We start from the raw sequence: 25,470 nt of genomic DNA, 5'->3' as shown, positions 1-25,470 counted from the left end.
AAGCTCGCAGCTGGGAAGAGGGTAAACCTCCACCAGCCTCCTCTCTTAAAAAAAAAAAAAAAAAAAAAAAGGCAAAACATCTTCTTCCTCCTCAATATGCTGGAGAGTTGGGATAGAAGTTTTTGGCAAGAAGGGATGAGAAGGAGAGACCTCCTGCCCTGGAAGATCGCAAGGGAGGCTAGGACCGTGCCACTGAGGAGCCCTGGGTGTCCTGCCAGGATCCAAACCATAGGGGTGACCCGAGACACACCTGACTCAAACCAGAAACTGACTCTCCTCTGCATCTCCCACCTCCCACTCCTGGGAAGTCCTTCCTTGACTCTGACCTCACCTGACCTGCTTCTGTCCCCACTGTCACAGCATGCAGGCTCACTGCCACCCAGCCCCGCTGCTCCTTCTCCCTGCACCCTCTTCCTGCAGCCTATGACTGGACACCGTTTGCTCCCCAACAGGCACCCCAGCGCGCAGTGTCTGGATCTCCTCCCTCTCCGGAACCTGAGCACAGGGTGCCCCTGCCCCATCCACTGACCTTTGCCTGTGTGAGCCCTGGTTAATTTTTTGCCCAGTCTGTGGGCTGTGGGGCTCCTCCTTCTGCCTCCCAGGGATATAAGTCTGGCCGAGGCTCGCTTGCTTCTCGCCGTCCTGAACCTCCCCCAGCTTCCCCGCCCCTGCCCTCACCATGGCCAAGGGCTTCTACATTTCCAAGGCTCTGGGCATCCTGGCCATCGTCCTGGGCATTGCAGCCGTGTCCACCATCATCGCTCTGTCTGTGGTGTATGCCCAGGAGAAAAACAAGAACACCGAGAGCTCCCCAGTGAGCTCCCCAGCGAGCTCCCCGGTGAGCCCCACAAACCCCAGCACCACCGCGGCTACCACCTTGGACCAAAGCAAACCTTGGAACCATTACCGCCTGCCCAAGACTCTGATTCCCAGCTCCTACAACGTGACGCTGAGGCCATACCTCACCCCTAACAGTAATGGCCTGTACACCTTCAAAGGCTCCAGCACAGTTCGCTTCAGGTGCAAGGAGTCCACCAGCATGATCATCATCCACAGCAAGAAGCTGAACTACACCAGCATCCAGGGACAGCGGGTGGCCCTGCGGGGTGTGGGGGGTTCCCAGGCTCCTGCCATTGACAGGACCGAGCTGGTGGAGGTCACCGAGTACCTGGTGGTGCACCTGCGGGAGCCACTGCAGGTCAACAGCCAATATGAGATGGACAGTGAGTTTGAGGGGGAGCTGGCCGACGACCTGGCAGGCTTCTACCGCAGCGAGTATACAGAGAATGGTGTCAAAAAGTGAGTTGTGGCTGGGTCTGCACCGGGGGGGGGGGGGGGGGGGGTAGGGAGGTGGGGGTGGGCAGGTCCTAGATGCTGAGGCAGAACTGGATCCTGGGGGCCAAGGGAGGGAGGGCTTGGACTGGCAGGGCTTTGAACTTCCCAGAGGCTTTTGCTGGTTCATGACTGCATCCACAGGTACTGGTGGAGCGGCTACCTAGAAAGCAGCCCTCTTCTGGGGGCCCCCATTCCCCACAATAGGGAGTCAGGGGAAAGTGGTAATAGGGAGTCAGGGGAAAGAGCCTCTGAACAGATAGGAGAACTGGGGCTCACAGGAGAAAAACTTGCCCAAGGTCTCCCGGCTAATACAGGGAGACCTGTATTACCCTGCCAGGACTTTGACTCTGATCTCTCAAAGGAGCGGCCTGTCAGGATCCAGAAGTTGGAAGTGGGGAGGGCAGGGATGAGGCCAGACTGGACTTTCATGCACCCCTTCTCCCACATGCCCAGCAACACATCCTAAATCCCCCACCCCACCTTGTTCACCCTCACGGGTGCAGGCGTTCCACCGGCACCCGCTCTAATATCCTGGTTTGGACAGGGTGCTGGCCACAACACAGATGCAGGCTGCAGATGCCCGGAAATCCTTCCCGTGCTTTGATGAGCCAGCCATGAAGGCCACGTTCAACATCACCCTCATCCACCCCAGCAATCTTGTGGCCCTGTCTAACATGCCGCCCAGAGGTGAGTGGGTCTGTCCTGGAGCCACACACCCTTAGGAAGGAGGCGCCTCCAGGGCTAGGAGGCAGGGCAAGGGAGAGGAGGCATCTCTATGTGCTCGAATGCTCCATGCCTAGGTCCCAGTGTCCCTCTTAACGGAGAACCCAACTGGAGTGTCACTGAGTTTGAAACCACGCCTATCATGTCTACTTACCTGCTGGCCTACATCGTTAGCGAGTTTAAGAGTGTGCAGGGGAACACGCCCAGTAATGTCCTGGTAAGAAGCTGGGCCCACCTGTCCTTCCCCTGGGATTGGCCCTGGCCGGAGAGATAGTCTTGTTTTAATTCATTTTCATCTAAGCCCCAGATTTGTTTGAATCCCAGCTCTGAGTGATCTTGGACAAGTGTCTTAAATGCTAACCCCCAGTCTTTGCATCTGAAAAATGGGTCTCTCCTCATGAAGGGTGTTCCTAACATGTGGGTGCCAGACATATGGTGGCCATGACTGCAATTATTCCCAAAGGCTCCTCCCTAAGACTCAAAGCCCCTCAGAGACCACCAGCCTTTTCCTCTGCTGCCCACAGCTCTCAGTTTAACTCAGTTGATGCCCTCACTAGCCTACTGGGCCCCTGGGGCTCAGCCCATCTGCACCAGAACCCAGGAGGGACCTCTGACCTGCCTCCCTTGTCTTTGCAGATCCGGATCTGGGCTCGGCCAAGTGCGATCGACCAAGGCCATGGAAATTATTCCCTGGGGGTGACAGGCCCCATCCTAGACTTCTTTTCCAGACATTATGACACACCCTACCCCCTCAAGAAATCTGGTGAGTGAGGGGCCTTGGGGTGGGGGCAGAGGATGGGGCTTCCTCCCCAGAGGCCATCCTGCCAATGGCCTTGCCCTCCCAGACCAGATTGCCTTACCTGACTTCAATGCTGGTGCCATGGAGAACTGGGGGCTGGTGACCTACCGGGAGAGTGCGCTGTTGTATGACCCGCAGTCTTCCTCCATCGGCAACAAGGAGCGGGTGGTCACTGTGATTGCTCACGAGCTGGCCCACCAGGTAGCACCCCCCCCATCCCAGAGAGTGCCGGGAAGTGAACAGGGGGGCTCTGGGAGGAGAGGGCACAAGTCCTCACTCTGTCCTGGGTATGTGAACCCCACCCTGGACTAACAGCAGAGGGGAGTCCTGCCCAGCACCTGGCACATGGGGGATGCTCACTGAAGGGGAATTCTGGGTCACAGAGCCAGAGTGGCTAACTGGGCTGACCTTCCCTCCCCAACAGTGGTTTGGGAATCTGGTGACCTTGGAATGGTGGAATGACCTGTGGCTGAATGAGGGCTTTGCCTCCTACGTGGAGTACCTGGGCGCTGACTTTGCAGAGCCTACCTGGAATCTGGTGAGCCAGCCGCCTAGTGGAGGGGGAAGGGGGGGCCCTTGTGTGCAGGGTCGGTGATCACCCCCCACCAGGTTGGTCCCTCCTCATGGCCACTGGGGATTTGCAGAAAGACCTCATAGTGCTGAATGAAGTATACCGTGTGATGGCGGTGGATGCGCTGGCCTCTTCCCACCCACTGTCCTCGCCTGCCAGCGAGGTCAACACCCCGGCCCAGATCAATGAGGTGTTCGACTCCATCTCCTACAGCAAGGTACTGAGACAATGGGGAGGCAGGCAGAGGGAGCAGGCACTCAACCCACAGAAGCCACCCCAACCAGGGCTCTGGGAGCACCCGCCCTGGCCAAGGGGGGACACGGGGTCCTGCTGGCACAGCACTGCTTTCTGAGATCCCTGCCCTTCCCCAGGGAGCTTCTGTTCTCAGGATGCTCTCCAGCTTCCTGACTGAGGACCTGTTCAAGAAGGGTGTGGCAGTAAGTACCCTTGGCCAGCCATGGGGGTGTGGGTTGCCCCCGGCCCCTGCCCTGTGTCCCCGAGCCCCGCCCCCCCCACAGGGGCTCAGTGGGAAAGGCTGGGGAGCACCGGTTCTGTGCTCACTGTGGCCTGTCTTTCCACAGTCCTACCTTCATACCTTTGCCTACCAAAACACCATCTACCTGGACCTGTGGGACCACCTGCAGTGGGTCAGTAAAGCCAGCCCCCCAGAGCCGTTTTATTGGGGTCCTGAGATGCTGTAAGTCCCCAGGGGCAGCACATGTGGGAAGGAATGTGTCCAGCTCCACTGGTTACCAGCCCAGACAGGTCATTTGAAGCCTCGGTTGCTCATCTATAAAATGGGTGCAATGATACAGCTCCATGAAGGAGGTGTTAGGAGACCAAGGGTCAGGATCACTGGCAGGCAACTCGCCCCCCACTGTAGTGAGCTCCGTGATGCGAGCCAAGGATTGCCCTCATCAACCAGATTGCAAAGTTCCTAAGCCTCTTCTGCCTCGAACTTTGGAGTTAGTCATTCTACTTACTCAGCACTCCTGGCTGCCCTGTGCCCCGATGGGTCCCTCCCAGGCATGACTGTGCACACTCCGGCACCCCCAGCACCAACTTTGACCTTGCCACCCAGCCCTGCTTTGTATTCTTGTCCACTCAGACCCCATGCAGCCCTGTCTGGGCAGACCCTCTGACCTTCCCCACCTCCACTCTCCCCTCCCTGCCTTTCTTAGGGCTGGAGTCTGCATCCTCCCATCTTCCCATCACTTCCCCTTCCTTCCAGCAGCCTGATGGACCCCTCCAGAATCGGGAGCCCAGTCCCAGCAGGGAGGGGAGACCCAGGGCCTTGTCATGGAATCACAGATGGCCTCTAGTGCCCCCCACTGGCTGGTCTGCAGCCCAACTTCTATCTGCCAGGAGGCTGGTCCACCCCCACCCCTGCTTCCCCCCTCCTGGAACCTCCCACAACCTGCTGACAGGGGCACCTCACTGCCTTTGTCCCTTCCCTCCACATCCTGGCTCCACTGTCTTCCTGGCCTGCCTCAGTCTCCCTCTCCTTCCTTCCTGCAAAGCTGAGCCCTCCTCCAAACCACGTGCCCCTCTAGCTCCACCCTTCCCTTCTACCTGTTCTGTCCCTGAGCCCCCTCTCTCTGCAGCAGCCCCCAGCTCCCCTCCCTGCTCAGCTTCTGCCCTTCTGACACTCTCCTTCCTCTTTCCTGTCTTTATTTTCTCAGTTATTAACAGATGTTTTTGGCTTTTTGCTGTTATTATAAAAGCAACGTATGTACATGGGAAAAGATGAAAAAAAGACCTGAGAAGACTATAGCAACCACACTAAGCCTATGCCCAGACCACCCACACTCTCATCCTCTCCCTCACTCTGCACCCTGCCTGTTCCTCTCCCCTCTCCTCCTCCAGGGTTGTTCATGCTGGACGCCCCCCTCCCATACCCACCTCCCATTAGGCCACAGAAGCAGGGAGTGGGGGGCTTAGATTTGCTTAACCGAAGTGCAACGCACCAAACACCTGGAAGTTCTCAGCCTACCCAACCATTGGCAGCCAAGGAGAGGCAGAGCCTGGCTGAGGACCACCCCCCTCTTGCCTCCCAGCAGGGTGGTGCCAGGTGTAAGGAGGCTGCTGAGGATGGGCGAGGTAGGAGGGGTGGTCCACTGATGGCCGCTCTATCTTGCTCTGCCCCAGGTTTTAGGCAATCAGACAGCCATCAAGCTGCCTTACACAGTGAGCGCCATCATGGACCGCTGGATCCTGCAGATGGGCTTCCCCGTCATCACTGTGGACACCACCACAGGCACCCTCTCCCAGAAGCACTTCCTTCTTGACCCTCAGTCCAATGTCACCCGCCCCTCAGAGTTCAAGTGAGCAGACAGGGTCGCTGACCCAGGCGTCCCAGTGAGGGCTCTGGGGGGCAGTTGCCATGGCACCCCTTAACCATTGCAGGTCCTGGCCTGCTGTGGCCCCAGCCCCAGGGGCTGGAGCCAGGCTTTCCCTCTCTGGCTGGGAAGATGGGAGTGTTTTGTGCTGGAGCTGGGCAGAAATGGGGAGCAGGGCCTGGGCTGCTCATCACTGACCATGTCCAGGAGCTGCTATCTCTCACCTCCTGGTTTTGGGGGCTCTTGTTGCAGCTACCTGTGGATTGTACCCATCTCTTCTGTCAAAAGTGGCATACAGCAGGCACACTACTGGATGCCGGACAATGCAAAAGGTAATCCAGCCCTGCCCTAGGGGACAGCAGTTCCACCCCATATTCCTGGGCCCACATCTCCTGGCCCACATTCTGAGGGTCAAGACAGGTTTCAGTGATGGCTTCCTTCATCATTTCATTCAATTAATGGAGCCAACTGCTTTGGTCCTAAGTTTTAATCTGCTGTGTGACCCTTGGCAAGTTATTATCCCTCTCTGGTCTCCATTTCCTCATCTAGAAAATGGGGCTGAGAACAATATCTAGTTGTGTGAGTTGTGTGAGGACTAAAGAAGAGAATCTACATGAAATGTTTAAAACAGTACCTGGCACAAAGTATGAACAGCCCTGCTCTGCCAGTTACTGAGGACACCAAGCTCAAGGTAATTCATCCTTGGCCTACGCCAGAACTGCAGGTGAAGAGAAGGAAGATAAGCAGTTAGAACTTTCCAGAGCGATGTTGAATGCTTTAACCGAGGCATGTACAGCTTCCAGGGCATGGGGCAGGAAGCCAGGAATAAGAAAGATTTGGCTTCATGGAAAGGTGAGAGAAAGCTTCCTGGAGGAGGTGAGCAGAGTCTTAGAGGAAGGAGTTGGCCAGGCCCATGGTGGCAGAGATAATAGTAAGTGCAAGGCATAGAGGCAGGAGAGAAGTAAGGCCTGTGACTTGGGCAGAGGTGTGCCCTCAAGGTAGGGCTGGTTCCTGAGGTCCCTGCAGGCTGCAGGACACAGTGGCTGTGTCTTCAGGCCAGGAGAAGCCAGGGAAGGTGGGAAGTGGGCAAGGACCACCTCTATGGAAGGACTTCCTCTGGCTGCCCGGAGAAAGGCTGGAAGGGAGGGAAGAGAGGGGCAACACTGAGGAGTTGACTGGCTGGGAGGCATTGCCTGAGCCTCCTCCTCAGTGACTGGGGGATGATGTTGCTGTTATGAGCTGGGGAGGAGGAGCAGTAGCCTGGGGAGTGCGGATGGAGATATCTGGGTGGCTGTCACTGACCCAGCCACGTGGAGCCTATGGGAGGCAGGGTGGGCAGTGAGGGGCAGAGATGGCACTAGGTCCATCTGAAGTCACCGGCAGTCCTGTGCTTCTTCTCCTCCCCTCTCCTCAGCATCACCCAGGGCTTGAGGGCCAGACAGTGCCAGAGGCTACATGGGAGGCTGCTCTCACCAAGGCCAAGGGTCAGCCTGTGGCCTTCTGAGCAGCACCATCCAGTGCTGGTCTTTCCCCACAGTCCAGAATGACCTGTTCAAAACCACCGGTGATGAGTGGGTCCTGCTGAACCTCAACGTGACGGGCTACTACCTGGTGAACTATGACCAGAACAACTGGAAGAAGATCCATACTCAGCTGCAGACAGACCTGTCGGTGGGTGTCTGCCCCCCCTCCGCCCCCGCCCAATTGTCCTCCTACCAGGCCCGGGCCAAGGATGGTGCACCAGACAGCCGGGCCTGCCCCCACCACCAACCTGAGGTCACATCCTCTGTTGCCCCTTCTAGGTCATCCCTGTCATCAACCGGGCTCAGGTCATCCATGACACCTTCGACCTGGCCAGGTGAGTACCCTTTCCCTCTTAGGCACAGCCCAACTCAGGTCTGGTGACATTAGCAAGAGCTGCCCCATAATGAAAGCAGTGCTCTTCCTGTTGGCCTTACCATCCGGGGCACAGAGCAGCAGGCTCCCTGTGCTGCTGCACACCCCCAGATAAGGCATCTGAGACTTAGTTTGAGTGCTTTACCTAGGGTCACACAGAAGTAGCCCCTGAGGGCCAGACGCAGGCCTGTCCACCTCTAGCACCATGCTGTGCTGCACAGCACCAGGCTTTTTCTGAAGCTTCACAGGGTGCCAGGTGGCCCTGCTAAGTGCTAAAAAAAAAAAAAAAATCTGGGCAGGACAGGACAGGAGATGCTGTACCTACTGCATCCCCAGCAGGTGCTCAGCCCTCTGATTTAAGTGATGTCTCCAGAGACGTGGACATTTATGAACCAAATGTGCACACACAGCCTGAGAAGGAGGGGGAAGGAAGGGACGGAGAGCCAAGAAAATCAGAGAAGAGGTGGGCTGAATAAGGAGCACAGACTTTTTGTACTTAGGAATCTCAGCTCTGTGGCCTTAGGCAAATCACATGACCTCTCTGAGTCTGTTTCCTGTTTGTAAAATCGGGATAATACGCAAGGGAACGTGATTGGCAGCAGCTGAGGGCAGGGCCTGAGCTGGCCTTGTTTGTGGTAGCGGCCAGCGTCCATGTACCCCAGCCCATCCACAGTGAACCCCAGAGCTGGTGCAGCTGGGGCTCCACGACCTCAGGTTCCACGAACGGGTCAGGGTTCCTTTAGTGTGGCTGACTTACTTGAGCCTCTCTGTTTGTCCCCAGTGCCCAAATCATCCCTGTCACTCTGGCGCTGAACAGCACCCTCTTCCTGATCCAAGAGACAGAGTACATGCCCTGGGAGGCCGCCCTGAGCAGCCTGAGCTACTTCAAGCTCATGTTCGACCGCTCTGAGGTCTACGGCCCCATGAAGGTACAGGAGGTCGTGGCAGGATCCAAGGACCACTTGACTCATTGTCTGGAATTGCATCATTAGGGGGTTAACAGAAACATGGTCTGGGTGGTGGGACCCTTCAGGACGACACAACACCAGGTGCTATGCTGAGAGCAGGCCAGGCAGAGAGGCGAGAGGGCTGTGGGATGAAGGGAGCAGGGATTGACAAACTGAACAGGTTGGGGAGGACATAGAAAGGACCCAGACTTCTAGCGGGGTTTGCTGTTTTGGAAATTAGCACTGTCAGGAGCACAGAAAAAGCCACTGAGCTGGGAGTTGGAGGGCCCCACTTTTACCAGCTGTGTGGCTTTGGCCAACTCTCATCAGCCCCAATGAACCCCTCTGTGAAATGAGGGAGGTGCAGGTGTTAACAGCTGTGAGCTTGGGGTAGCAGCAGGGAGCACATATGTTGAGGCTCCCATGGGGGAGACCAGAGGGAAACTCGGCAGTTTCACCGGAAAAAAAAGAAAAAAAGCACCTAAGCCCCTTAAATGTCCAATAGCTGGGGATTGGTTAAGTAAACTACAAGATCCATTTCATGGAATAGTACACAGCCCTTAGATGATACTTGAAGAGATCTTTTTGTTTGTTTATTTTTTGAGAGAGAGAGAGAAATTGACCTAATGGGTGAGATTGGGTGGGGGGCAGAGGGAGAGGGAGAATCTTAACCAAATCTGGACTCTGCGCCCAGAATGGAGCCTAACGTGGGGCTCAATCTCACCACCCTGAAATCATGACCTGAGCTGAAATCAAACAAGTATCCAAAAAAAAAAAAAAAAAGAAAAGAAATAAATAATGAGGCACTTAACAGTCTGAGCCACCCAGGTGCCCCTTGAAGAGATCATTTTTACTTAAAAAATTTTATTTTCCTTTAAGATTTTATTTATTTATTCATGAGAGACACAGAAAGAGAGGCAGAGACATAGGCAGAGGCAGAAGCAGGCTCCTTGCAGGGAGCCCCATGTGGGACTCGATCCCAGAACCTCGGGATCATGACTTGAGCTGAAGGCAAAAGCTCAACCACTGAGCCACTCAGGTGCCCCTGGACCCAGAATTTACCTGGGTTTGGAAGGTTCTAGGTTGGAAATTGTTCCTCAGAGATTTTCAGGCCTTGCTCTACGGACTCCCAGCCTCTTATGTTGCTATTGAGAAGCTCAGAGTCTTGCTCATTCCTGGTTATTTGAATGTGGCTGTTCTCTCCCTTCTAGAATCCTGTAGGCTCTTTTCTCAATCCTAGTGGGCCTTTGCATGAGTCTTTCTCCTCCTCCTCCCCTTTCCATCTGGACCTTTTAGCATTGCTCCCTAAGACATCCCTCCCCTCCTTGCTGTTGGGTTCTCTCCTTCCTAGGCCCCTGTTAATCCAACTTACTGTTCTTGTGTTGGCCCTCTGATTGTCCTCTGACTCCCAGCTTCCAGCTCGCTTTCTGTTCTGCCCTCTGTGATGCACCACCTCTCCACCTGGCAGGCCACCTCTCTGCTACAGACTGCTGGCATTTCTTCTGTCACACGTTTAAACTTCCAAGTCCTGGTCCTGGTTCTAGCATCTTATGCAAATCTTCTCTGGACATTCAGAAGGTATTCATCTCAGGCTTTTACAAAGCTTTCTTTTTTTCCCATTGATTTGTTTCCTGAGTCTTCTGGTGTTTTTGGTCTTTGGAGAGACCACATCAGAGGCTATGCTGCCTCCTTTGGATTTGAGGGTGAGGCAATAAAAAGCCATTGGAAGTTCCGTGCAAAGGTCACATGTGTCACCTGCAGGTCTCGTTGGGGAGGTGGGATGACTGGGTAGCCAAGTGATTCCTCATGGGGACCCTCAAATATTAGTAGCCACTGGGCACCTGGCTGGCTCAGTTAGAAAACCACGCAACTCTTGACTTTGGGGTTGTGAGTTCGAGCCTCACATTGAATATAGAGATTACTAAAAAAATAAAAAGAAAAAAAATTTAGTATCTATGAGTGTATTTCTCTGAGACCAGAGAGTCATCTTCTATCTTATATAACAAAGCTGGTGATGCTCATTCTTTGGGATTGAGGGTCAGGGAAGAAACTGGAGATCTCTGCATTCGGGATATAAACTTTCACCTCTGGGCCTCTCTGCAGTCTGCCAACCCTTCCCCTGTGTCTGGTGACCGCCAGTTCTGAGTCCCCACACATTGGGCCTCACCCATGGTGGGGGTGGGGAGGGCAGGGTGCTGCCTGCTGCCAGAAGAGAAGTGGGAGCTTGGGGGGTTTAATTGCTCCTGCTACAGACTTTGACTCCTTAGCTCTGTGTCCACCCCTGCCACACCCCTGCCCACTGCAGCCCTGTCCCTCTGACCCTGAGCCCTGTCTTGGCCAATCTCACTTCCAGTTCCATGCACCCCTCGGCAGGTGCTGTGCTGCAGGCCGTGCCACTCTGCTCTTCCATCCCTCTCTCTCCACCTTCCAGCTCCTTGTCTGCGCAGGGCCCTCATCCACTCCGGTTTTCCTTCCTATTTCCTTTGTCCTTGGAAGTTTATTCCTTTAACATTTGGACGTGGATGCCGATTGGCACACGTGGCGATCTACCCCGTTGCACCAGAGTCTGCAAGGGGTTTTGATCATGTGAAGCAGGGCTTACATTCCAGTGTCAGGGACAAAGAGCAGTGTGCAGACTTATAGAAACACTAGGTAGAAGAGGAAAAATAAGGGGTGAACTCACCAACTTGAAAATCATAGTTTAGGGAAGCTCCTGGGTGGATTTTATTTTCTGCAGAGGCTGCTCCCACAATACATATGTGATATTTAGCATCGGGCAGCAGGGGTGGTGGGACCCAACACTGTATGAAAAAGTGGTAACATGAGCACATGGAGTGTTAGACTGGCAGAGGGAGGGAGGGAGAACCTGAGACCGGTCAGCTGACAGCTGGCCTAGCCCCGGACCCTTTGCGCACTGGCCAGTCCCGGGCAAGACCCAAGCCTCCAGCCTCTTCACTTCTGTGCCATTAGCCCTTGCTACACCTACCCACCCACGTCAGAGGGTGCATGGGGCTCAGAGCGGTCAGGCATGAGTCTCACCCTCAAAGCTCTTTGTGTTTTCTTCCCCCCAGAACTACCTGAGGAAGCAGGTCACACCTCTCTTTAATTATTTTGAAAAAATCACCAAAAACTGGACCGATCACCCACAGACCCTCACAGAACAGTGAGTATGCAGTTGAGAAGCTCAGGGCCTTGCTCGTTTCCTCATTCCCAGAGGTCATGGGCGCCCCAGCCACCCTGACCTGAGGAGTCCAGAGCACAGCCCTGCAGTATCCTCCTTTGGAAGACATCTCTGGACCAGGGCAACCAGCAGGGAAAGAACCCCTCCTAGGAGTAGGAGGTGGCCTGCCCTAAGGCTCTTTGTGGCCTGTGGGGCCGTCTGGCCCTTTGTACAAGAGACCAAACTGAAACTCTGAGGTCCCTCACTGGCTTGGTCATTTATTTTATTTTAAAGATTTATTTATATATTTGAGAGCAAGAGAGCAAGAGCACATGAGCTGGGGAGGGACAGAGGGAGAGAGAGAGAGAGAGAGAGAGAGAGAGAACCCCCAGCAGATTCCCCACTGAGCACAGAGCCCAATGTGGGGCTCGATCCCAGGACCCCCTGAAATCAGGACCTGAGCTGATATCAAGAGCTGGTTGTTTAACAGAGCCACCCATGCGCCCCTTGGTCATTTAGATTCTAAATGTTCAAATTGGGGCTGGAGCCTGTGCTGACCCCTCTAGGTCCCTGGGCTGCCCAAGGCACAGAGCAAACAGAGGAACCCAGTGGGTGGGATGGACTGCAGCCTCAGACAGAGCCTGGGCCGTGCCATCCTCTCCAGAGCTGTGCATCAGCAGGGGAATCTTTGCCAGAGTCTAGGCCAGGTAACCCATGGACCTGCTGACCAAGTGTCACCCCTGGGACAGGTACAACGAGATTAATGCCGTCAGCACCGCCTGCACGTATGGGGTTCCTAAGTGTAAGGACCTGGTCTCAACTCTTTTCGCAGAGTGGAGGAAGAACCCCCAAAATAACCCGTGAGTGTACCCCTCCTCCTCCCCCAACCTCCATCTGTCCCACAAACCCATAGCCACGTCCTCATCAGACCCTCATCCTACCCTCCCTGCTCTTGCTCTACCCGACACCCCCACCCTCGCCAGGATCTACCCCAACCTGCGGTCTACCGTGTACTGCAACGCCATTGCCCAGGGTGGCGAGGAGGAGTGGAACTTTGTGTGGGAGCAGTTTAGGAACACTTCGCTGGTAAACGAGGCTGACAAACTCCGCTCAGCCCTGGCCTGCAGCACCCAGGTCTGGATCCTGAACAGGTGAGGACTGGGTCCGGACGGGGCTGAGCACATTTCCCTCCCCACTGGGAACCAGGATCTCCACATGAGAGACAATGAACCAGCCGGGCCTCCACACTCTCATTTACGGGAGGTCCCCATAAACTTGTACAATGGGGGCAGTATGTTCCCCATTTTACAGATGAGAACACTGAAGCTCAGAGAAGCCAAACAATTTGCCCAAAATCCAGAAGTTTTAGTAAGTGGTGAAGTCAAGATCTGACCCCAGATATGCATCCATGTCTCATGTTTTTAACTGCTGCGGCTTTTTGGCCTGTAGTTGACAGCAGCTCAGTTTAACTTCGCCAGGGACTCTGGTGTAGCTGGACCTGAGTACTTTGGAGGTGCAGGCGGGCATGCCTCACAGTCTGGGATGAGGGCTCCTGGCTCCCCCCATGTGCCACATATACCATCTCCCAGACTCCAGTGAAGAGCCTCTCTCAATGTCAAGGACAAGAGTAGCCACTCTACCTGGTACAGGGCTCTGGGAGTCCTTCCTTTACTCAGTCATTCATGGTCAGTCATCAGATATTTATCAGGCACCTGGTCCATGTCAGGCATGACCCTTGGCATTAGCCAATGACCCCACCGAGGAGACTCAATGTCCCATTAGGCAGAGGGAGGTAGCACTAAGGGATCTTCAGCCCATAGTAGGGTAAAGAGATACTAAGAGGCTACAGGAGAGGTGTGGGCGAGGTGAGCATGGGACCCTTTGCTGTCCTGGATCCTCTCTCGAATCATATGACTCTAGCCCTTGGAAGTGTCACTAACACAACATCCTGCCCTCACAGGTACCTGAGTTACACCCTGAACCCTGAACTCATCCGGAAGCAAGATGTCATCTCCACTCTTAGCAGCATCGCCAGCAATGTCATCGGGCAAAGTCTGGCCTGGGACTTCATTCAGAGCAACTGGAAAAAGCTCTTTGAGGAGTGAGTCTGCGAGAGCATGTTAGAAGTGCCCACTGAGGCTGGAGTGTCCTTGGAGGGAGACACGTGTGTCTGTGTGTCTGTGTGCATGGGACACTGCAGGGCTGGAAGTTAGGAGTGCTGACAAATTAACCGAGCTTGAGGTCAGGTGAGGGGCAAATAATGCAAGACAAGACAGGGTCTGGGCTGTCCCTTTTCGCCCTCGGGTGGGGGCGGGGGTGAAGAAAATCTAGTTCTCTGGAGAGATAGGAGGAGGGACAGTGCCATCAGACCTGTATTCGCATCCCTAGGGCATGTCATTTCCTCTCATCTATAAGATGAGGACAGTCACAGGGTGGTTGTGAGGATATAGTGTCCCCTGCCAGTCACTGAGCATTAGTTCTCAGTTTCTCATGGCTCTTCTCTCTCCCCACCTTGTAGCTATGGCACCGGCTCCTTCTCCTTCTCCAACCTCATCCAGGCAGTGACCCGACGATTTTCCACTGAGTTTGAGCTGCAGCAGGTAAGCTGCCCCGGCCCGCAGAGGTCCATTCCCTATCTAAAGGGGCATCTCAACCACTGAGCCACCAGGGTGTCCCCAGTTTTTGTATTTTTCATTGCTAGTGTGTAGAAATGTACTATGATCTTTGTACTATGCTCTTGCATCTTGCAACCTTGCTGAATTAGTTAGTTTTAATAGTTTCTTGGGTAGATTCCTAGGATTTTCTGTATGTAAAATCATGTCATCTGCTAATAGAGAGAGTTTTATTTCTTCCTTTCTGGATGCCTTTTATTTCATTTTCTTGCCTAATTATCCTGGCCACACTAGTACTAATACATCTTTTAATCTATGATATTTAAAAAAAATAATACCATTTATTTGTTGAAACAACTAGGTAATTTTTAGTATAGAAATGGCCACTTTTTTAATTTGCTGATTGCTTCCTTGTGGTATCTTGCTTAATCTGTCCCTCTCCCCTCCCTTGATTGGGCTGAGATTATAATTCAATTAAAAACTGAGGGCCAACTCAATAAAGAACCATGCAATGAAGGTCAGATATATCCAGGAGCCAGATTTAAGCATGAGGCTGTTCGTTTTCACCTCTGCCCTAGATGAAGACTTTCTCCTACAGAGAAAGAAGGACAGCCCTTCCTCTCCTGGAGAACAGGCTGTGGCTCTGTTGCCAAGGGCCCTAATGTGGGTGGGAGGACAGAAGACTGGACAGCCCTCTCCTCAAGGCTGTGTTAGAGACCCAGTCTGGGGCTGAGAATTTTCATTTTCCCGGCAGCTGGAGCAATTCAAGGCAAACAACATGGACACAGGCTTCGGCTCAGGCACCCGGGCTCTGGAGCAAGCCCTGGAGAAGACCAAAGCAAACATCAAGTGGGTGAAAGAAAACAAGGAGACAGTACTCCAGTGGTTCAGAGAAAACAGCCAATAGTCCTTGGTCCTTACCATCACCTGGCCCCCATGGGAGATGCCTGTATGTGCCTGTCCCTATAGCCCACAGCAGGACCCCATGTCGGACCCTGAGGCAATGATGTCCTCCCCTCAGGGACAAAGTCTCTGGCCCATGTTTTCTCCACTCTGCCCATGGGGGCAGTCCAGTTCCCAATGGCCAGACCGTCCAAGCACCTCCCAAGCCACTGCCCCTCATGCCAACCCCTACCCCAGGACCGGCCTGGTGTCTGTCACCCAGGGCCCTGGGGCTGATCTCAGGGAAGCCCAGCTCTAGGGCCAGATGAACAGAAGCCCTTGATGGACAATGGATGGCCTTAGGGGAGCAGCCCTGTGCCCTCTCTCACCTTTCCATAGAGATCCTGAACCTGAAGAATCAACAGGGGACAAGATCTATATATTTTTTTTTCTAAGAGAAAATGTAAATAAAGAATTTCTAGATCAATGTCTAGACTCATTGCTAAACTAGAGCAGGAGTGGGTTTGCCCAGCAGCCAGGAAGACTGGGAGGGGAGGTACCTGGGGTGTATGGGACCTCCAGCGGGCAAAGGGCGAGAAGCATCAGCCTGCTGGTCCCTTCTACATAATGCCTGTGTGTCCCTGTGGGGTCTGCCAGCAGTCTTCATTTCATCCATAATCAATGGCAGGCTGGAGACTTGGGTGCTTGGGAACTATGGGGGGAGGGGCCCTAGGCCACTGGACACGATGGTTCTGATGGTGGTGTGGGGAGAGCTGGGGCTTGGTGCCAGGTCCAGAGCAGGTCCTGACAGTGAAGGGAGTGTTTTTTTCAGAAAGCAGAAGTTTCCATAGTTCCAGACACTGGGGTCAGCACCTGTCCTAACATGAGGGAAGGGAGCAGGGTGCTGACTGGGCTCCTCTTCTTGTGTCGCAGCCAGCACATGTGGGACAGTGAGAGGGGGCTTGGAGTGAGGACAGAAAGCTCTGGGACCCAGGTCTGGTCTGACCATTCACTGGCCAAAGGCATGCCCCATCTCCTCTCCAGGATCCATGGTGGCAGGTGGGATATCAGTCTGTAAAGTGGCTGTTTTCACGAGTAGCATGCAGAAAAAGGCAGATGCCCCCCAGATCACTTGGGGCAGCTGGTGGTCAGTGTCTATTCTGAGGAAGAGGTCTGGGCCCCCATGGCTCCATGGCCCCCATTAGCCTTGGTGGAAGTTTCGTGGCAATTGGAGCCAGGTTGTTGGAAGCTCACCTTGCCCTCAGCCCCACAGGGCCCAGCTGAGCACCCCAGGCCGGTGGAGAGAACATGGGAGGTAACAGATCACAGTGCTCTTTGGGGGTCTCCTCCAAGTGAGTCACTGGGGCTGGAGTCATAGAGAGCAGGGGGCCTGGTTTCAGATCACAGCTTGGCCAGTTTCTTGGGCAAGTGACACAAACCCATGGGCTTTTGTTTCTGCATCTGCACAATAAAAATAATGGATCAGAGGGTTGGGGTGTGGATCTAAGGAGAGTCACATATCGGGCTATCTGGTGCACTGCCCCGCACGAGGAGGAAATCTGGGTGTTGTTACCCCTAGTCCTGCCTTCTGGCCTCCCCTCTCTCCTCACAGCCTCTGTTCCCTCTTGGGTGAAGTGGGGGTGGGGCTGGGCCAGGAAGGCTCCTCAGCAGCAATTGCAGTCCCTACATCAAAGGCGGGGCGGTCCAAGGAGTGAGACCAGCCCAGGTTATGGGGTGGGATCTCTCCACCAATCAGGAGGCTTCCCTCGGCCTAGCCCCTGTGAGCCAGCCCTTCCTGTCGCCAGTACCCAGCAGCCATGGCTGGCACTTAACCTTCTGGGGATCAGAGGGCAGGCCCCCTCAGGAGGTCCTGCTGGGGGAGGGGCTGGCCCCCCCAGGGTCCCTGGGAGAGAGCTGACCTCCAAGGAGAAGAGTCTGCAGGGATCCTCATCTTGGTGCCTGGCACTGGGCCAAGTGTTTATGCGCATTATCTCATTTGGGTCTCAACACGCCCAGGAGATAAGGATTGTTTTTATCTCAGGTTTGCAGATAAGGAAACTGAGGCGCAGGGAGTTTAACTCAGTAGAGCTAGAATGAGAAGCAGGCTCTTGAGCTGGGGCAGAGCGGCCGAAGCCCTCCATTTGGAGCTGGGGCGAGGTCTGTGGCATCCACATGTTGTGTGCTCCCCACCACCTGACAGCTTCCGAGGCTGGCATCCCAAATGCCCTGTGTGTCTGGAGGAAATCGGGTCCTGAGAATACAGTGAGGGTGCACAGAGCCAGAGACCCGCCTGCAGAACCATGGTCAAAGTCACACACAGAGCAGAGGCCTGTGGACTAGAATTCAGGCTGCTTGTCCCTGCCCAGCACTCTGCAGGGGGTTGACCACTCAGGGCCAGCAGGGAAGGAAGACCCTGGGGATGGGCAAGAAGCCGCTGGTGTGGGAATGTCTCCTCCCTCTTCCCCAGGAGGCTCCTCAGGAGGCATGTTCTCTATGCGACAGGGTCGTGAAAGGATGTCCAAAGTCTTACAGATGATGATGGAGGCAGGGGTGGAGGGTGTCCCCAGGAAGGAGTGGAAAGACCAGTCACCAGGCATCAGCCCCTCTCCCTCTCCTGCCAGGCACTTAGCAGCAGGCAAGCACAGCAGGGGTGAGGCCACGGATGGATGGAGGCAGAGGGGCTACTGCTCCTGAGAGGTGGGCCTGAGTTTTCCCTTGCAGAGGCTGAGGACAGGGCTGGGAGATGGGCCCAAGCCCCCTGGGCTCTGTACCCCCATTCCAGCAGCACTTCAGGTGTCTCCCAGGCAACTCTAGCTGGTGGCCTCTCACCTCTGCCTCTTCAGGGGAGCTGGGGGAGCTGGGAAAAGACAGCTGCTGGCTGCCGAATTGCAGACGCTCCAAATGCTGCTGGAGGAGGCCAGTGCTCTGTGGGGCTCCACTCCCGCCCTCACAGGAGGGAGGACCTGGCCTTGGAGCTGGAAGGGCATGGCCATCCGTGCCTGGACCAGGGAGTATCCCCCTCTGTCCCTATGAGGACTAACTCCAGATCTGTGCGAACCAAAGGAAAAGATGGGCAGTTGTTTAATTCTGCCTTTGGTGCAGCTGCTATGAGACCATGGAGCCAAGACCTTGGGTCTTCTAGGGAAGGAGGGAACACTGGACAGGGAGTCAGGGGCCTGACATCCCTACCTAGCTGGGGGGCTGGGGAAAGTTGCTCCTCTCCCTGGGCTTGTTTCATCAGCTATAAAATGAAGGAGTGAAGACTATCCATTGAAACCAAATCTGGGAAGGATTTTCTTAAAGCCCCAGGCTCCTAAGTCCCAGCTGAATGCACTGAATCATGCTCTCAGGGTGGGCCCCTAGAACCAGGTGTCTCGGCATGCAGTCAGATTAGGCACCCACCAGGCCACACCATCTCCCACCATTCAGCAATTACTATGTGCCAAGCCCAAGAACCCTGAGATATAGGGCCTGTTACTGTCCCCATTTCATAGCTGAGAAAACTGAGGCTTGGGCAGGTTTCATAGTTTTCCCAGTTATACGGAGAGTTAGAGCTGAGTGGAACGCACACCCAGGTCAGGCCCCTGTAACCATCTCCTCACTGTGTGAGGTCTTCTCATCCTCCCACCTGTGGCTGGCAGACCCCAGGGACAGGAGCCCCTGGGGGAAGAACCAGAACCCTAGAAGGCTAGGGGAAGAAGCTACCTCAGTGGGCACCTAAATTAGTTCTTCTTTTAGGAGATGGAGTAACTGAGGCACAGAGGAGTGACTTGCTTGATGATGTCAGCGGGTACATCATCGGGTCGGATGGCTGGCCTGCGTGCAGCTGAGAGCTCAAGCAGCTTGTGCTCTGGTCTTCCTCCCTCCGCTTCTGTCGCCCTGCACTATGGCCTCCCCACCGGGCTCCATTTCTGCCAAGCAGCCCAAGGGACCACCCGTGCCTCTGACCCAATTCCTTCCACTTTCCCCGCCTTCACTGCCTTCCCAGCACCCAAGAAAGAGGCCAGACAGGATCCCCATAACCTATGAGCTCCTTTTCCGACTCTATTCATCACCTCTGTCAACTCTGGACATGCGGTTTCTTCTGCCGGGGTCACTCCCCACTCACCTGCTTGGCAAACATCCCTCACTGCCCATCCCCTATATCCTGCGATTCTCCCCTACTTGGGTCAGTATATACAGAATGAGGTTGTTACCACTTTTGGCGCCCAAGCCCACAGTGGCCTTGATTAATGGATCTTGGGTGGCATTCTTTCAAGATTCTGGAGGTGCCTCTTATTTTTACTTAAAGCAGCATACATCAGAACAGCAGCAGTAACATGGATCAGGTAACTCAAGAAAGAGGTGTCAACCCTGTTTCCCACCACGCTGTAGCATTCTCTCTGGTCCCTAAGTACTGTATGTAAACTCACATCCTCAACTTGGGCCCTGACCGCTCACTTTCCTCTAATCTGCCCTGCTAGCTGGGGAATGTTGTCTCTCCAGGACCTCACATCAGGTATTATGGGCTGACCTGTGTTCCCCCAACATCCATGGTGAAAGTCTAAGCCCCAGGACCTCATAATGTGAATGTATTCAGAGATAGTGCCTGCGAAGAGGTAATTAAGGTAAAATAAAGTCATATGCGTAGGCCCTAACCCAGTATGACTAGTGGCCTTAACCAGAAGTGATTAAGCCAGGTGCAAAGACCGCAGGGTAATTATGTGAGGGCACAGAGAGAAGGTGGCCATCTGCAAGCCAAGGAGAGAGGCTTCAGAGGAAACCAACCCTGCTGAAACTGAGCTTGGGCTTTTAGCCTCCTGAACTGTGAGAAAATTATACTTCTGTTCTTCAAGCCACCTGATGTACGCTCTTCTCTTATGGCAACCCTAGAAATAAATACACTGGCCCTAGCTTATACAAGCTAACCACCTCATTTCTTTTTTTATTATCATTTTTTTAAAATCACTTTTATATAACTGTGAAAGAGCCCTCCGGGTCAGTGGGAATGTACTCAAAAGAATGGACAACATAGTGGTGATGGGTCGGAGGCAAGTGAACAGGCCCAAATGTTAACCCCCTGTGTGACCCTGCCCAGCAGGCCAGGTGGAGCCCCTGGAGATAAAGACTTGTCAAAGTGGCAAGTGAGGGCACACACCAACCTCAGGAGGCCTAGTCCCAGGGTGAGGAAGAGCAGCATGACTGTTCCCTGTGGGATGGGAACATTCTTCCTTTTCCAGAGGCAATAAAAACCAAGGTTGATAGAAGAAAAACAGACCAAATAAAAATTTTTGTTGTTGTTTAAGAAGTACAAAATCTAAGCATACAGGCTTCTCTCCCCGCTCACCCACCCCCTCACCGACTCCCCCCACAATCCCAGCCTGGCCAACTCTGTGGTCAAGCAGCCACCACCTTCCTGAGGCTCAGGCAGTGCCCTGCAGAGCACTGGTCATTCTGGGGGATGTCCAGGACGTTGAGGACACTACCCCAGTCCTGATTCCAGCCAGGGAGGCCACCCACTATGTTTCAAACACTGCCTCTGTGAGAGACATCACTTGGAAAAGAGATTGTTGGCTTAAAAAAAAAAAAAAGCTTGAAGATCACAGCAAGTAGCAAATGAGGAGGGCACTTCACACCAAAGGCCCGATTCCTGGCTGACAAGGCAACAGGCAAGGCCATTAGTAGAAGATGCCCAGGTGGGCCCCTTCCAAATCTTCTTGCCAAAGTTCAGGGCAGCCACTGAGCTGCAGGCCTGAGCTCTGGGAAGGGCTTTCATCACTGAGCTGGAAGGCAGGGCCTGGTCCCTGGTTCTCTGAGCTGGGGAGCACCTCTACACTGTGGCTCCAGCATCCCCATTGGGTCTGAGGCTGGAGTCTCTGGCATGCTGGGCGGGACAGGTGGGGTGGGGTTTCTGGCAACAGACAGGACTCTGGAGACACTGAGATACCCTGCAAGAGAGACAAAAGCAGCTGATTAGCAGGCCACTGCCTGATGCCCTGAGACCTTGACCCTGGATGCTCCCTGGAACGTGGCTGGCAGCTTCTGGACAGCCCTGGTGCCGTGGATGCAGTGAAGCAAAGTGGTGAAGAACACTGGCTCTGGAGATACACTCCAGGGGTTCAAATCTCACCTCTGCTACTAATTAGGTTTAAGAATTCAATCTCTTTTATTCAGTTTTCTCATCTGTAAAATGGGGGTGATGATGACAATACCTATTCCACAGTTGTAGGGCTGGCTGAGTTAATACATGTACAGCGTCAAGAAGGTGTTGGGCAAACAGCAAGCAGTAAATTTTGGTTATTAATATGCTCTTTTATGGACCATGATTCATTCACTCATGGGCCTCATGAACAAATGAAGCTTGAAGGAAAGAGGAAGGTCAGTCACCAGCTCCAAACCAGTCTACCCTGGAAGTCCCCACCCCTGGGGCCGCCGGGCTCCCTCTCCCCAAACCTTAATGGAGCACTTGGGAGCGAATCCCCAATAGCTCTTACTACTTTTCATTTTGCTTCTGGAGCAAGTCCAAGGATTCCCTCTTTAACTTGGCTGTCAAGTTTCCTAGGTCCAGGTGGTGGTGGCCTTAACGACCTGGGGCCCGCCACACCTCTTTCTCCAAGGAGGTAAGGGTCCTCTCCATACTCTCTTCAGCTTCTCTCTACCTCTCATTGGGTTGCTGGATTAGATAAACTGGGATAGAAAAAGCCTGTGATTCCCTGCACACTAGAGCCTACCCACCCTCGCCATTTCCAAAGGAACCTGGGGACCATCCCGGGGGAAGTAGCACCCTAACATGCGCGCGTACCTGGTATACTACAGCCAGCTCGGGGGCCGCGGGGGGCGGCGTCCAGGGCGTGGCCTGGTTCCTCGGTTCTGGGGACGTCTGAGTTCCGGAACAGGCCTGGGGCGGTGTCCAAAGGGCAGCGTCGCGGGCTCTCCCTTGGGGGAGTTGCGGGGGCGACTGCATCGCAGGGCAGTAAGGGGGTGTAACCCAGGGATCCACGTCCGGCACCCCGCTCCCCAGGCGCTCGGGCGCCACTAGCGCTCCGGGACGGGCCGGCGGGGACCCCCAGGGCGCCGCGGAGCCCAGGCCCCCCGGGGCGCGCGCCTGCACCTGCACCTGCACCGGCGTCTGCGTCTGCGCCTGCGCGGGGCCGCCGCCGCCGCCGCCGCCGTCGGGGCAGAGCTGGCAGCACGGAGGCGCCGCCGCGTCGCCACGCCGCCGCCGCCGGCGCTGCAGGCTCTCCTCGCTGAGTCCCAGCACGGCCGACAGGTGGCCGATGTAGCGGATGGCCAGGCGCAGCGTCTCGATCTTGGTGAGGCTCTGGCCGGCGGGCGCCACGGACGGCGGCAGAAAGCGGCGCAGCTCGTGCAGGGCGCGGGCGAGCGTGCGCATGCGCAGCTTCTCGCGCTCGCTGGCGCTCTGCCGCGGGCCGCCGGCAGCTGCGCTGCGGGCTCGTGCGGGCGCCGTCGGGGCGGCCTCTACGGCGCGGCCGCTGCGGGCCGGGGGCGCGGGCTGCGAGGGGCCGCGGGCGCCGTCGCAGGGGCACGAGCCCGACGAATCCGAGGAGGAGGCCGGGGACGTGGAGTCGGGGTGGCCGGGCCCAGCTCCAGCCCCGGGGTGAGGCCCAGTGGTCGTGGCCCAGAAGGCCGCGCAGAGGAGGGGACTGGGCCATGGCCGGGGCCGCCGAGGGCTCTGGGAGGCTGAGCCGGCCACCTCCAGGCCTGAGCTTTTATCTGGCCCGAAGGTGAGAGGTGGCCCCCTGCCAGGTTACAGAGAGGTGTCAAAACCCACAGAGCCCAGGGAAGGCCTGGGCAGGGGGGCCTTGGGAAAGCGGGCCCATTTGCGGAGGTGTGGATTCTGACTCCTCGGGGGCTCTAATGGAGGCCCCTGCAGCCCGCGAGGTGTGGGAGGGACAATTCGCATCTGGCTGGAGCTGCGAAGCTTCTCACCGAGTTCCCACCCGCCCGGGCTCGTGGCATGGTGAGTGCCCAGGAGCCCGACAGTGGTGGGCAGTGCCATGGTCTGGGGACGGCCGGGCTGGCCCTTGTGTGACATGTGGACCCGTGCAAAGAGAGGCTGCCTCTCTCACCCCCAGCGACTTCCCCTCACTGTCTGCAGGTGTGCTGGGTAAGAGGTCAAGACAAGCCCCGAGGGATTTGCCCACAATGATTCGGGGTGGGGTGGAAGTAGGGGGACCTACAGGTGGATCCTTCCTGGGTTGCAGCTGGAACCCACACTTGCTGGTTTGCTGAATGGTACAGAGAAAGTCATCTCACTACCCACAGATAGTTTCTGTCCCTGAAAAATAGAACAGGCAGGAGAAGAGGGATAGGGAGCAGTGGGTGATGAAGATGAGAGAAGGTGAGCCCCCAAGCAGGCCTGAATCTGTTTGCTGTGTGACCTTGGGCAAGTCACTTAACTCCTCTGACACTCAAGGTTCCCTCAATCTCCTAGCAGTAATACAAAAACGCACCACCTAGGATGGCTGCTGGTACTGGGTGGAACCATTCAGTATGGGCCTGGCAGGTGAGCTAAATGTTTGCTGTTCCCATTTCATGAAGAAGGTTACTTACATTTCAGGATGCTGTAGGCATCACATTTCATTCATATTTATTTAGCAACTGGCAAAAGCCAGGCATAGCAGTGTGAGCTAGTTGTGGTTTCTACTCATGACATTTCAGGCTTGTGCTGAGAGACAAGTGAAAAGGCCATTATACACTTAGTAGCTCCGCCACCAACTAGCTGTGTGCTCTTGGGCAGAGCTTGAGTCTGAGCTTGAGCTTCTGCTCTATAAAACAGGAATAATGATTATAGTATCTACTTGTAGGACTGTTGTTACAGTCTCGTATTATAAACTTGGAGGTAAGGATGCTTGGGTGGCTCAGCAGTTGGACATCTGCCTTTGGCTCAGGGCATGATCCTGGGGTCCCAGGATCGGGTCCTGCATCAGGTTCCCGGCATGGAGCCTGTTTCTTTTCCTTCTGCCTGTGTCTCAGCCTCTCTCTCTGTCTCTCATGAATAAATAAATAAAATCTTTAAAAATAAAATAAACTTGGAAGTAGTAAAGCTCTCCTCAGCAATGATTACAGTTTAAGGGAGGCATCACTGTCCTTTGTGATCTTCAGAGAAAGCGCTGTACTCTGAAGCTGAGGCCCAAATGAGGGTCAGGATGTAGAGCTCTGACCACAGAGCTAGAGAGGTCACCACTGGGCCCTGGGCCATGAGTAGGACTTGGTTAAGGAGAGAGGCGAGTAGGGAACATTCTGGCTGTGGGAACTGCTTAAACAAAGGGCTGGCAGTGGGACTTGGCAAGGTGCTTCCAGAACAGTGTGCAAAGGTGCTGCTGTAGAGAGCTGGAGGACAGCTTGGCTGGGGCCAGCCTAAGAAGTTGGATTGCCAGATGGACCTTGGAGCAGAAGTGTGATGTGAAAAAAAAAGGGGGGGTGGCGGTCAGTAACTAAAGGTCAACATGATGCTGTTTCCGGAATAGGTTGGCCTATATCAACTCAAAGTAATAAATAATGACCTTGGAGTATTTGTGGCTGCTCCTCAAATATTTAACTAATTCTCTTTGTAAGTAGTGAGAACATTACAAGTAAAGCTGGGATCCCTGTAACCCCTCAGCTATCAGGTTGTCCTGTGCCCCTCCAGACCTGGCCCACATGTTCACATGGATGTATGTAAATGAGGCAACATTGCAGCCTGTTGTCTGTAAGTTGCAGTTGTTTTTTAAGATTTTAGTTATTTGAGAGAGAATGAGTAAGCGCATGAGTCAGGGGTAGGGGCAGAGGCAGAGGGAGAAGCAGCCTCCCCATTGAGCAAAGAGCCCGACGTGGGGCTCGATCCCAGGACCCCAGGATCGTGACCTGAGCCAAAGGCAGACACCTAACCGACTGAGCCTTGTGACTTGTAACTTGCTTTCTTTCATTCAACATTATGCCCTAGAGCATCCCACATCAGGATATATTTAGCTGACTTGTAGAGGGTAATAGATGATTTCAGTGAACATTTAAACATTGTGTGAACATTAGAGCAGATCATCTTAACTGGAAAAAAAATGGCAGGAGGCTCTGACAAACCTTCAATGACCAGGTGACATCACTTCTGCTCAGGACTTATTTTTTAAAATACCAGAGAAAATATGCCCAAATTACCACTCTGACGTGATGATGAAGTAATGATTGTCATTGAACAATGTTGGTCAGGGCAACACCTGTTTAGTTTAT

The 25,470-nt window shown here is 54.6% G+C and overlaps 2 protein-coding genes across 2 annotated transcripts; one reads left to right on the top strand and one right to left on the bottom strand.

Moving 5' to 3' along the window:
* The first annotated feature begins 513 nt into the window (after nt 1–513).
* LOC121489730 (alanyl aminopeptidase, membrane) lies at nt 514–15,751 on the top strand. The gene is made up of 20 exons (XM_041753008.1): nt 514–1,299; nt 1,880–2,022; nt 2,136–2,275; nt 2,695–2,821; nt 2,904–3,058; nt 3,282–3,395; nt 3,502–3,645; nt 3,800–3,865; nt 4,010–4,075; nt 5,577–5,752; nt 6,020–6,099; nt 7,305–7,438; nt 7,570–7,625; nt 8,445–8,592; nt 11,682–11,773; nt 12,520–12,630; nt 12,754–12,921; nt 13,731–13,871; nt 14,289–14,370; nt 15,137–15,751. The coding sequence occupies exons 1-20, from the start codon at nt 680–682 to the stop codon at nt 15,287–15,289; spliced, it is 2,916 nt and encodes a 971-aa protein (XP_041608942.1). The 5' UTR covers nt 514–679; the 3' UTR covers nt 15,290–15,751.
* A 4,421-nt stretch (nt 15,752–20,172) lies between these two features.
* MESP2 (mesoderm posterior bHLH transcription factor 2) lies at nt 20,173–23,608 on the bottom strand. Its single transcript, XM_041751208.1, is given in 3 exon segments — nt 20,173–21,191; nt 22,046–22,840; nt 22,842–23,608. Coding segments are annotated over 3 exon segments (1,140 nt in total). The 5' UTR covers nt 22,917–23,608; the 3' UTR covers nt 20,173–20,921.
* Between the last annotated feature and the right edge of the window lie 1,862 nt (nt 23,609–25,470).

This window comes from Vulpes lagopus, chromosome 4, assembly GCF_018345385.1.
Source record: "Vulpes lagopus strain Blue_001 chromosome 4, ASM1834538v1, whole genome shotgun sequence".
NCBI lineage: Eukaryota > Metazoa > Chordata > Mammalia > Carnivora > Canidae > Vulpes > Vulpes lagopus.
The sequence above is the reverse complement of the archived record's forward strand: the minus strand, read 5'-3'. Positions and strand labels throughout refer to the sequence as shown.

Excerpts from the sequence above, each read along its gene's own strand:
- LOC121489730 (XM_041753008.1), top strand. The coding sequence starts at position 680 with ATGGCCAAGGGCTTCTACATTTCCAAGGCTCTGGGCATCCTGGCCATC. Across the intron at positions 3,059-3,281 it reads CTCACGAGCTGGCCCACCAG|TGGTTTGGGAATCTGGTGAC; the intron begins GTAGCACCCCCC and ends CCTCCCCAACAG. Across the intron at positions 7,439-7,569 it reads AGCTGCAGACAGACCTGTCG|GTCATCCCTGTCATCAACCG; the intron begins GTGGGTGTCTGC and ends TGCCCCTTCTAG.